Source organism: Tachysurus vachellii, chromosome 5 (genome assembly GCF_030014155.1).
Source record: "Tachysurus vachellii isolate PV-2020 chromosome 5, HZAU_Pvac_v1, whole genome shotgun sequence".
Classification (NCBI taxonomy): domain Eukaryota; kingdom Metazoa; phylum Chordata; class Actinopteri; order Siluriformes; family Bagridae; genus Tachysurus; species Tachysurus vachellii.
This window is the reverse complement of record NC_083464.1, coordinates 19,627,023-19,639,077: the sequence shown is the minus strand read 5'-3', so window position 1 is coordinate 19,639,077 and position 12,055 is coordinate 19,627,023. Positions and strand designations below refer to the sequence as shown.

Genomic DNA, 12,055 nt, shown 5'->3' with positions numbered 1-12,055 from the left:
CTCTAGGATTCTGTAATAAACCATATGGCTATATCTCACATTTCCACATACATGCCAGATGCTCCAGGCAAGAAAAAAAGGCTTTCTACAAAATCTCATTATCATTTAGAGCCCTTTCTACATAACCCAGTTTCCATTACATCCAAATAGTTACATCCCAAATTTAGGCTTGTAATAATTATGTTAAGCCATAATAGACTGGTAGCATGGTTACCCTAAATACCAAATCCTACATTGGTAGGACTACATATGCTTGAGGTTAGATATAGTTATTTCTTGGAGCTACATTCCATAGGATTTTTTGTTAAAAGGAAAAAAAATTGCATACAGTTTTTACTGTATAATTTGATGTTCTTGTGCAACTGGTATGCTCACTTTAAATGGCAGCTCAGTATATACCCACTTAATTACCATAATACACCATAATATACCCACTTAATTACCCACCATTTATATACATACAAGAATTCATTGTAGGTATATAAATGTAAACATGCAAAAGTGAGTGTGAGATAAAAGGTTTGATATTTTGCTATAAAAGGAAAAAGAATCAAGATTTATTGGGTTGGGTCCAGGGTTTCCAGCTAGGTTCTGAGTTCATGTTACTCTCTGTATGGAGTTTCATATGATCTCCTCAAGTGGGCATGGGTTTCTTACACGTTCTCCAGTTTCATGCTGGTAGGTGGTGTAGCTATGCTAAATTGTTCCAAGATGTTAATTAGTGTGTGAATGTGTGTATCTGTTGTACCTTTCAAATGGACTGATTTAAGGTGTGTTCACACCTCACAGGCAATGTTCCTGAGATAGGCACCAGATCTACTGTGACGAGGACAAAGGTAATAAGAATAACTAGAATAAAGATAAATCAATGGGGGTAAAAAAAGAGATTTTTGTGAATTATAATAGTGATAATGAATAATAATTTATAGGCTGCTTTTAGTAGGGAAGGCAATATAGTGTAATAGAGTTTTACTGTGTAAGTTTTGGTTAAAATCTGGCCTCTGAAGGGAAATAAGGAGCAGTACTGAGAATATATTGTCATATATCAATTAATTGTTTTAAGCCAAAAATACATTTTACAGCAAACAAAAATCTGTCAGAATCAGCCTTTCTTGGGCATTTAGACAACCAGACAACCAGATTCTTGTAGCAGAAATTTGTCATGCAGCCCTCTACAGGCCTTAACTTGGTATTTAGAGAGCATTTGTTTTTACAAATTAATATCATTACTCTTGATATGTGCTGGTTTTTTTTTTCTTTCACATGTGTAAATAAAGTTTAAATGAAAGTAGTGTTTTTTACAGATATTAAATACAGAAAGTTATTTACAGAAAAAAAGGATAAAATTTGTTTAGCAATTTTAGATTTGAGCATCTAAGGCCATCAAATCAGAGTTTAACATCTAACACCATAAAGATGATAACATTACTAACAGAAACAGGCTTATATGTGTAAATAAAAGACACAGGATAAAAGGCCTACAATGAATGTAATAAAATTCTAAACACAAAATAATTGTGCTTTAACAAATTTCAGGTTAAAGATACCTTTAATTGTATTTAGGGTTTATTAAAAACATTTTATGAAATATGTTTTATTCATAATTATATAAAATATAAAGAACAGCACATAGTGCTGCTGAAAGAGAAATTGAAGTCACCAGAAGTGTCATTTACTATGCTACCCTGAGTACTATTGTTTATACAACTGTTTCCAGTCGCATGTTATTCTTGCCTCTCCATTGACCCAGACATTTAAGATTCAACCTCTAAAGAGGTAAGACAAACCCCAGAGTTGGCCTAAATCCCATCAATCCCATGATCACATGCCAGATGGTACTGTATCATCAAAAATCGTGAATGTGCAGAGGATGTAAATGTCCCTTGGTTCTAAGGGCAATGGATACTGTGTTGTCTGCACTGCTTTATAGTACACTTAATCCTCAACAGGGTGACATCTGCACTGCATTGAAAGCAACACAGCCTCTGTTATTTATGTATTTATAAACAGTGTGTGTGTGTGTGTGTGTGTGTGTGTGTGCGGGTGCATTGTCACAATGTTTTTTCATGATGCTATAGACAGGTAAGAGCTGACCAGAGGAACAAACTCTCTATGAAGAAGTTTGTTAATGTCAAAAAGCACAATCATTTCGAGACCAAATAATTATGTCTCGATGGGCAAACTTACCTGACACTGACCTGACACTGACCTGACCTGACCTGATTCACTTCAGAAGCAGTTTTTCAAGCAGAATTTCACACAAATCCTTTGGTGTGTAAGATCTGCCATGTTGATTAAATAACAAAAATCATGTGCACAACCTTAAAAAAAATGACACAAATATATTGTTAAAGATATATATATATATATATATGTTTAAAAAAATAAATTGATAGGCAAAAGGTTTTTTGACACCAAAAAAATACTTGTATTAGTACTTTGATGCAATGTTGCAATTCTAGCATTGAGACTTACTGTAGTAATTAGCATTTTGGCAGCATTGTGGTTCAGTTTTGGCCCATTCCTCTCGACTAATTATCTTAAGTTCAACAAGTTTCTCTCTGATGGCTTGAAATTTCATAATCCTCTATAAAAATTTAAATGGGATTCAAGTCAGTAGATTGACTAAGCCATGCAAGACCTTTTCCCCAGATTGATTTTATTGGTCTATGAATTCTCCTCTAATATGTCCTGGTTCTTATTTAATGCCCCAGCACTATTTGTAGAGAAGCAGTCCCATATCATACTGCTCCCAACCACATGGCTCACTGTGGGTATGGTGTTCTTGGGATCATTGTGTTTCTCTGAAATATTGCTAATGAATTCTTTTTTGTTCCAAGAGGGATGAATTGTCTATACAGTATGCTTTAAGTTGGTCATCTCTATGCTGTGTAGGCTGCATGAACTGCTCCTATTGGCACCAAATTGTAGAAACCCAGAGAGAGTTTAATAGAGCTCTCACCTGTCACCCTAGCCCCACCAGGGTATTTATGGGGTTAGATTATAGGTAGTTTCTATTATATATTGATTTATTGTCTGTTGTTACTGTCAAATTTGTAATGCAGTTAAAACTAAAATCAACAATGCTTCACAAACAAGCAAATAATGTTTATACATATATAAGTAGATAGGTAAAATTTGTCACCACAAAATTTGATGTTGAGTTGAAAAAGCCCTTCTGAATGGTTGAAACTGAATATCTGGTATAAAGAAAGATTGACAAACATTCAGAAAGATAAACAGGCAGGTACTAGTAAAATAACAGATGCCAAATAGAGCAATACAAGTAGCTAGATGAAGAGAGGGTGTTATTCGTAGAAAGGCAGAAGGAATGAGCAAGTGACACAGGTAGACTGAAGGACAAAAACACGGACAGAGTGTTTGTGTTAGTGGTAAAATGATAGAGATTTGGACGTAGAGAGTATGTGGCATTGACAGAGTGATAATGAATTGAGATTCTTTGTTAGAGCTAGACTGACAGAGTGAGATGGAGAGAAGCAGGGCTTCTGGCTTTGCTCACACAGGAGTATGTATGAGTTTTGACAGATTAAGTTTCAAAACTATGAACATTTGGCGCCAGGCTCTGAACATTTATTGTAAGTCTGTAGGAGCTTTGGGGTTTTTTAGCCAGCATAATTATTGTCTCTCTCAACACTCTTCATCCAATCATAAAATATATGGGAAAAACCTGTGGATTTACAACAGCTAGTTAGCTGTTTCCATTTAACCTGGACTACATTTGTGCAGAGAGTTTTTTTTTGGGATTCACAGCCATATTTCCTAATGTGTGTAAGTGACAAATTGTGTTTGTAATGGTACATTATATTTAACAAAAAGCAGTGGAACAGGAACTGTCTACATGCCCATTTTTAGGTTTACACTTCTCATGATTTCACTGATAAAAACAATGAAATGTTGTTGCTTTCACCACCACGCTCAGTTGTTATTGCACACAATTATAATGTAGTCTGTATTTTCTATAGATTTTATACTATATTGCTATATATTTCTAGCTAACAGCTTTTCTCCATTTATCAACATCTGTCATTAATAGATGTATCCTGCCTTATAAGAACGGCATACAAATAGACACATGATATGTGGTTATGAAGCACTTAATCTGTTCTTGAGGCAGATGTTCAGGGCTCTTTATAAAATATTCGATGGGTAAACAAGTATTTTGTTGTTCTTTATCATTATGAAATGTGATTTAGATCTTTTGATCATTATCACAGCATTTAAATGACGTTACCAGAAATTTAGACAGTGATACATGTACTGTGGAAGTTGTAAAATGTATTGGAAATCTTTCAGACAGTGTAATGATTCAAACCTTGCTAAAACAGAGCATAACCAAAATGCACACTGAAATGAATGGTCTGTGTAAATCTGGCAAATCTGGATATAGTATGTAACTACCACCAAAAGCAAGAAGTTAAGTTTCATTTCTCACAAACAACAGGCTGCAAAATGTAGGCCTTAAAAGTCTCATGACCTGTCATATGATCAGTCATGTGATTATAATGAAGAATATGCCCTGGATACACTAAAATGTGGTATAATAACAGGAAACACATGTTGCCTGCTCTTTACAGCTCTAAGTGAAACAGGGAGAGAGTCATAATAGTGAAACTTGTATGAAATAGGATGAACTTAGACCACATATGTACAACATTTGGTTCATTGAGGAATGAACCAGTTAAAATTCCATATCCTAATTTTTCAGAGACGTCTCTAAAGATTTGGTAAACTCATGGAATGTCCAGATGTGAACTTGACATATGTTTCTTTAAGGTTTACCTTAAACATCTCTTAAATCATTATTCAGTTATTCAAGTCATCAATGGCAAATTATTACACTATCAACCTACTATAAAATTGTTTAGTAACTAAGTAAAATTACACATTAAAATGTATTATGTTGTTACAAGAGTGTTAAAAAAGTGACAAAAATGACTTTATTATGTTACTAAGCATAATATACTAAATTCCAAACGCTTAGTGATGAGCAGTGATCACTCAGCAATTGTAGCTATGGACTACTGTTTGAATCCTGGTCCCGGATCTCATCTACTTGTAGGTGATGTCAGATAAAAGGGTGGATAAAATGTCTCAACAGTAGCAATTTAGCAGACATAGACACAAATGAATAAAATGCTTTGAGTATATATTGCTATCATCTGTGCCTCAAAAGAGATAAATTCACATTAGGATGACTTTGGATCCACCAGCTAAACCTTTAAAAGTCGAGAATGCATTCATTGAGGGCTTACAGCATCCTCATGCTTGGATATGTGGAAAGAAAAGGAAGATATACAGTAGCTTTACATTGTTTCTTTTCCAGTTGCACAGGGGATCAGGTTTTGTACTTGTTTCAGCAGGTTTGGTGGTCTATTACATGTTTACACTTCTTGTAGTTTTAAAATAGTAACCTTGCCATAATTACAGAACTGATGTTTCAATTGCATGAAAGTTTTAAGACTACCTTGTCAGTAAACTTGTGAACAGTGTTCCTCTTTATATATTTCTGGCACATGATGTCACAGCGGACTTGGTACCATAGTGACGTATTATTTTGTGTGAAAAACATATTAAATTAATTGATCATTATACAGTATAATACACAATACTAACTTAAAAAAATGAACATTTTATTTTTCAAGAAATAATAGCAAAATATATGCACTTTTATCAAATAAGTTCCTGGATAATAAAACCTACCGAAAACTAAATGTCATTTAACAAATAGATGTACTGTTTTGTTGGTGGCAAAAGACACACACACACACACACACACACACACACACACACACACACACACACACACACACACACACACACACACACACACAGACCAACAGCAGAATTATTTGTTAAAAATTAACAGCTTTTAAATATATGTATTAGATGTGTATACTGTATATGCATACTGCAGAAACAAATCAAATTTACTCTAAAACTAATGATCACTGTTTTGTTCCTACATTTGGAAAAATATTACATAATAAGTGCTTTGGAAATCAGACCATGGCATTCAGTTCTACATCTAGATCTTAGACCAAAAGTAATGGATGCTTATTTATTCAGTCTGGAATGCAAAGGCTTTTTTACAATTTCCTGTGACCTATATAACCTCTTCTTGACTGTTAATCTGCCTGGACTACTTCTGATGCATGGAGCTTTGGTCTTGTTTCATTACACAGAGTGGTCATGAGAGTGTATTTTAGCAAAAGCTTCACCATGTTCTTTTGCACACTCTTACCCACAGTCAATCCTGCACACAAATCTACAATAATGATTGATTGAATGCATCATTTACAGGCTTACACATAGTATGAATTCATTTATGCCATTTGTCTTTATGGGTAATAGAAACAACAGGATTTGATCTTTGGAAATGCTAATTACATATAAGTGCTGATATTTTTTATACACAGTTCTCAAAAGACAGATGTATCAGGTACAAAAATATTATCTCTAGATGTAAATCTAGATTTTAGAGTATATTATTAAAAGCTGTAAATATACTTTTTTTTTGTATATGATCCCATGTTACTGTCTTCCCAGGCAGTGCTATTTTTATTATGATCATTTATGGAATGTGGTGTATTTGTGACTAACATGCACATGACATGCAGCTATGCACAAAAAGGGAATTGCCCATTAAGCATGTCTATGTAAGTCATGGCCATCAGTATGTCTTTTAGAAACATCACGAGACAGCGTTCAAATATACCTTACATGCTGAGTAAGGAACAGACGTACTGCCTCAAGGTGCTGACTAAGAGAGGGAAGCAAGTTCAACTTATGTTATGTTTATATAGGGAAGCAAGTATAGCATGTAATGATAATAATAATAATAATAATAATAATAATAATAATAATAATAATAATAATAATAATAATAATAAAAATAATAATAATAACAAGAATAATAATAATAATAATAATAATAATAATAATAATAATAATAATAATGATAATATAGGCACAGCACATAGATGGCCCCTGTAAATCCAAAGATCTTGGTTCAATCCTGAGATTCCTCCAGGTTTCTGGCTTCATCCCACCTCAAAAAGATTTATTCCAGTAGGTGGATAGATTGGCTAAGATAAATTGTCAATGGGGGCATGAGAAGTGAAGTGAATGAAGATGAATAATATAATATAATATAATATAATATAATATAATATAATATAATATAAAATAATATAATATAATATAATATATTAAAGGTGTGTGTGAGATGGAGAGTGATATGTAGACTAATTCTTTAAAATTGTTTAATATTCTCTATGAAGAACATAAATGTTAATCTGTTGTGAAAGCCTGTTGCCAGCTTAGCATCATTTTATATATAAAGGCCCAATGATTTTATGTAGATAATAATCACTTCACAAGAAAATATAATTTATGATTAATTGTGTTGCAATTGCATGAAACTAAATTACTGTTTGACGCATTGTTTATACATTTAATTCAAATGAAAACCCATATACGTACTGTATGATTTTCCTAACCTTTCCATAAAAACCTGTTAACAATTTCAAACTAACATTAATAGTGTAATTTCTTTGTATATGGATTAACTTATATTATTTGATAGTACACTGTAAAACATTTTAAGATGGTTTCCCTTAGAAATCAAAGTTCAACCTTTTGCCTTAAAAACTCAATTTGAACATAACAAGTGGTTAAGACAAGGCCTAACTTTGTATAAAAAAGTTTCAAAATCCAAAGCTTGTTAGCTGAAATTAAAGAGAAAAAATTAAGATCAGATGAGTTTATGAGGCTATTGTGTTTTACAGTGTATATAATATTTAAAAAGTTAATTCAGAACAATATTATTATTAGCTGAAACTGAGCAATAATTTAAAACTGTTTATAGGTACATCATGATCACTAGGGTTCTACAGATTTTATAGTGTACAGTATATGAAATAGCATTAGGAAATAGACTACAAAATTCCCTGTTGAGTTTCCTTATCCTGTAACTCGACACCTGACATCATAAAACTGGGCTGGAATTGGCCTTGAAACCTTCCCTCCTTTTTTTCTTCTTTTGTAAAATGAACACTTCCTCAAAGCTTTAGTATATAAAGCTGTTATATGCTCAACAGTTTCAGACCGAGTTAAAACCGTCCCTGCAACTGAAGCGATTTGTCTCGAGCTCACGTTAAGGTATGACAAGTTTAAATTCGGTCCTAAATTCGTTTCCTTTCTTGGGGGAAAAAAAAAAAGAAAAAAAGAAAGAAAAAAAAAGCTTTTACATTTGAGCGTTTTTTCTGACTATTTGACTTAGTCGTCTTCTCAACTGGGCTTTACCTCACTTTCACTTTCCTTTATACATACAAAGATTTCTTTGTTCTTCCTCTCTAGAGATTAAATAAAGAGAAATATATACACTATGATAAAATGTCAGAGTTGTTGTCGCCTGTGATCAGATCTATCTGGACAAAGTGTCTGTATGTCTGTGATCTGTCTGTGACTCTCAGTGATCTCGTGACTGTTTGCTTGTTTCCCTGCAGTCACTATGTTGAAATATGGGTTAGTGTTATTCCTGCTGCTGGGATCTGCAGTAAGTCATCTTCTGGATTCTGTAGCGCTAGACGCATCATGGGAAAATTGGAAACATACTCATAGGAAGGAATATAATGGCCTGGTAAGTTACTCTATTCTGTATTAATCTGTAATTAATAATAATCTGTAATTCTGTAATTAATCTGTAATTCTGTAATCTTCGTATGGATAAAATAGCATGTCTGTTTATTCACTGTCAGTAGTGAATAAATAGACATACTATCAAGTTGTTATGCAAAATGTAGTATAATTCTTGTTCTGCTGATAATTCTTGACCCATTTTTTATATCTGTTTTATATCCTCAGATTATTACGATTTTGCCATTGCATCAAATATAGTAATATACAAATGGTAATCATGTACAAAACTAATCACTTTGTATTTGTGCATGTTAGGGTGAGGAGGCAATTCGTAGGGCTGTCTGGGAGAAGAACATGAGGCTGATTGAGAGCCATAACCAAGAGTATGAGCTGGGCCTACACTCCTATGAACTAGGCATGAACCATCTTGGAGACATGGTTAATATAATTTTTTTAAACCCACTGTCATTAAAAGCATTAACATTACACATAATTTGGTTTGAGATTTCACATCTTTTATTTTCAACAAAACTCTTAAAATTTCTTATTATTTTGTTAGTTATTTATTGTAGTCTGAAAGGCTCTCTTTCTCTGCACCTGTTAACAAGGAAGTGAGAGCAGGCTGAGATAGTTAAGAGGAAGTGGTCTTAGGCCTTTTGGAAGTCAATGTCTTTCTAAAAGATTTAATATGTCAAAGTACAGCATATACTGTTACCAGAAAAGCTGTCAGTTGCCAACATGGACTGTAAGGAACAGAACAAAAGAAGAAATATGCATAACTACAGATCATTAAAATGGAAACTAAGGATAATCCAATCCTTTTTTATTTAATTTTTGACATGATTCCTATAGCAGAGCTTCAAATAATACTTCTGATTAAGATTTTGCTTTAATACTTTAATACATTTTAAACTTACCCAGTTCTGCTCAAAATTTAGTGTTAGTAAGCAATGATAAACATTGAATGGTTCTGGATGGTACTGACCCTACATTGTTTATTCCTTTACGTAATGATAGACGGTTTTTTTGAAGCTCTTATTCCTTTGTTTACATTGATAATCTGCTAAACACTGTATCAAATACAATTAACATTATTCAAGTTACTGTTAGGTTGAGCATAACTGTGACTGTATATTGTGTATATTTTGTACTCTGTATTCTTAAACAGTATTTAACCATTCATCTCTCCCTGTTAGACAACAGAAGAAGTAGCTGAGAAATTGCTGGGTCTTCAGGTTCCTATGGACAGTGATCCTATGAATGCCTATACTGGAGACTCAGTGGGTAAACTTCCCAAATCCATTGATTACCGAAAACTTGGATATGTTACCCCTATCAGGAACCAGGTAAGAGATTGTGGTATCGAAGACCTCTAACCATGCTGTCCTCTGACAGAAGCTTAGTAGATAGAATCCTAGTCCTGGTATAGTTTGACAGTTTAAGGTTTCAATGCTATGTTTTCTTTTGACCTGAGTTGATGCTTTTACACAGAGATATGTGCATGTATAAAAAGCTTTTTTCTGAACATTCTTCTTTTTAAGGGCTCTTGTGGCTCCTGTTGGGCCTTCAGCTCAGTTGGTGCTTTAGAAGGTCAGCTAATGAAGACCACAGGCAAATTGGTAAACCTCAGCCCTCAGAACCTGGTGGACTGTGTGACTGAGAATGATGGCTGCGGTGGTGGATACATGACCAATGCTTTTAATTACGTTAAAAACAACAGAGGTATTGATTCTGAGGAGGCTTATCCCTATGTGGGACAGGTATGCCACTCTTCTGCATAGAAATGAAATAGAAAGTGATGCATAGCTTTAAACATAAAGAAGAGCAGTCCCTCACAAAAGATGATCATTTTTGTAAGGTCATGCTCAAAGATGTGTATTTCTTCTTCTATTAAAGCAATTTGGCAGTGATTTTCTTTTAATTTACAACACACAAATGTTCGGTATTCAAAGAGAATATTAATGAATTCATTTAAATTAGATTACAATATTGCTAACTGTAGATTATGGTGATGTATATCTTTGGTAAATTAGTATATAAAGGCTTTTACAATTCCAGTAATTCAAAACTCAAGTTTATGATCTTTCATTTTCAAACACTGGGGTTAAATTTATCAGGGTTTCTGAGAGTTTATTTTCATGATTTCCATCATACAAACAGATATTTGATGACCATATCAGATTACATAGTAAATGCAGGTGATCAGTGTTCTTTAGTCTTTCCGTCGTTTTGATTCTCATGTTTGTGGGAACACTGCCCTCTGCAGGACCAACAGTGTGCATATAATAAATCTGGGAAGGCAGCTGAGTGCCGAGGATTTAAGGAAGTAAAGAAAGGAAGCGAATATGCACTGGCATCTGCTGTTGCTAAAGTTGGCCCAGTTTCTGTAGGCATTGATGCCATGCAGTCAACTTTCCAGTTTTACAAGAAAGGTGAGTGTCAAAAACAAAACGTAATGTTAATCATGCATTAACAAAGCCTTATTAAAGACAGAGGCTATGTCACTTCATTTGATACACAGCTTCATATGTTCTTTCTCGTAGGAGTCTATTATGATCCAAACTGTGACAAGGAAAATATCAACCATGCTGTGCTGGCTGTGGGATATGGTGCCACACCAAAGGGGAAAAAATACTGGATTGTTAAAAACAGGTGGGTTACATAGAACTCTTGATTTACTTTACACATTTACCATCTTTTACATTTTGAAAAGCTTATTTATTGAATTATTTCTTACTCCCTGCTTACCTATATACCTTCTTATCTTTATTTTGCTTCTTTTACAGTTGGGGTGAGGAGTGGGGAAATAAAGGTTATGTCCTGATGGCCCGTAACCGTAATAATGCCTGTGGAATTGCCAACCTGGCCAGTTTCCCTGTAATGAAATCTTTTTAGGCCTGTTTAACTTACCAAAAGAACCAACCACTGACACTAAGTAAAGACATACAGGGCTGAGGCACACACCTGCTTTTCAGAACACAGGAAAACACATAAGAAATGTTGCTGTTGTTGTTTTGTTTTTTTTGTTTTTTGGTTCCTTGAGTTATTAAAATGTAATTTCAGTATACATTAACATGGAATTTTTCTGTGAACAGTTGATCTATTTATGGTTTATACAGTATGTACTGTAGCCAGTTAAACATATCAGTAAATAAATAAATTCCTCTGGTAAGGATTTGATGTGGAATAATTTATGTTGTATGGTTTAACACAGGAATGTTATGGCAGATGACATTATGACATTTTGACTACAGGCAACACAGCATCCCAAGTTCGAAAGTTTGAAATCATGGCAAGGAAACATTTTGGATCTTTCTGGATTGTAACTCAAAATGTAACTCAAAAAACAAATTAAAACTAATAAGAGTTGATTAGGTGATTATTGTTCCCAAAT

The 12,055-nt window shown here is 33.7% G+C and overlaps 1 protein-coding gene across 1 annotated transcript; it reads left to right on the top strand.

The window, feature by feature from the left end:
• Positions 1–8,036: 8,036 nt before the first annotated feature.
• Positions 8,037–11,836, top strand: ctsk (cathepsin K). Its single transcript, XM_060870248.1, has 8 exons — positions 8,037–8,181; positions 8,529–8,662; positions 8,977–9,099; positions 9,858–10,007; positions 10,203–10,421; positions 10,928–11,093; positions 11,205–11,313; positions 11,448–11,836. Exons 2-8 carry the CDS (start codon positions 8,534–8,536, stop codon positions 11,554–11,556), a joined length of 1,005 nt encoding a protein of 334 aa, XP_060726231.1. The 5' UTR covers positions 8,037–8,181; positions 8,529–8,533; the 3' UTR covers positions 11,557–11,836.
• Positions 11,837–12,055: the final 219 nt, after the last annotated feature.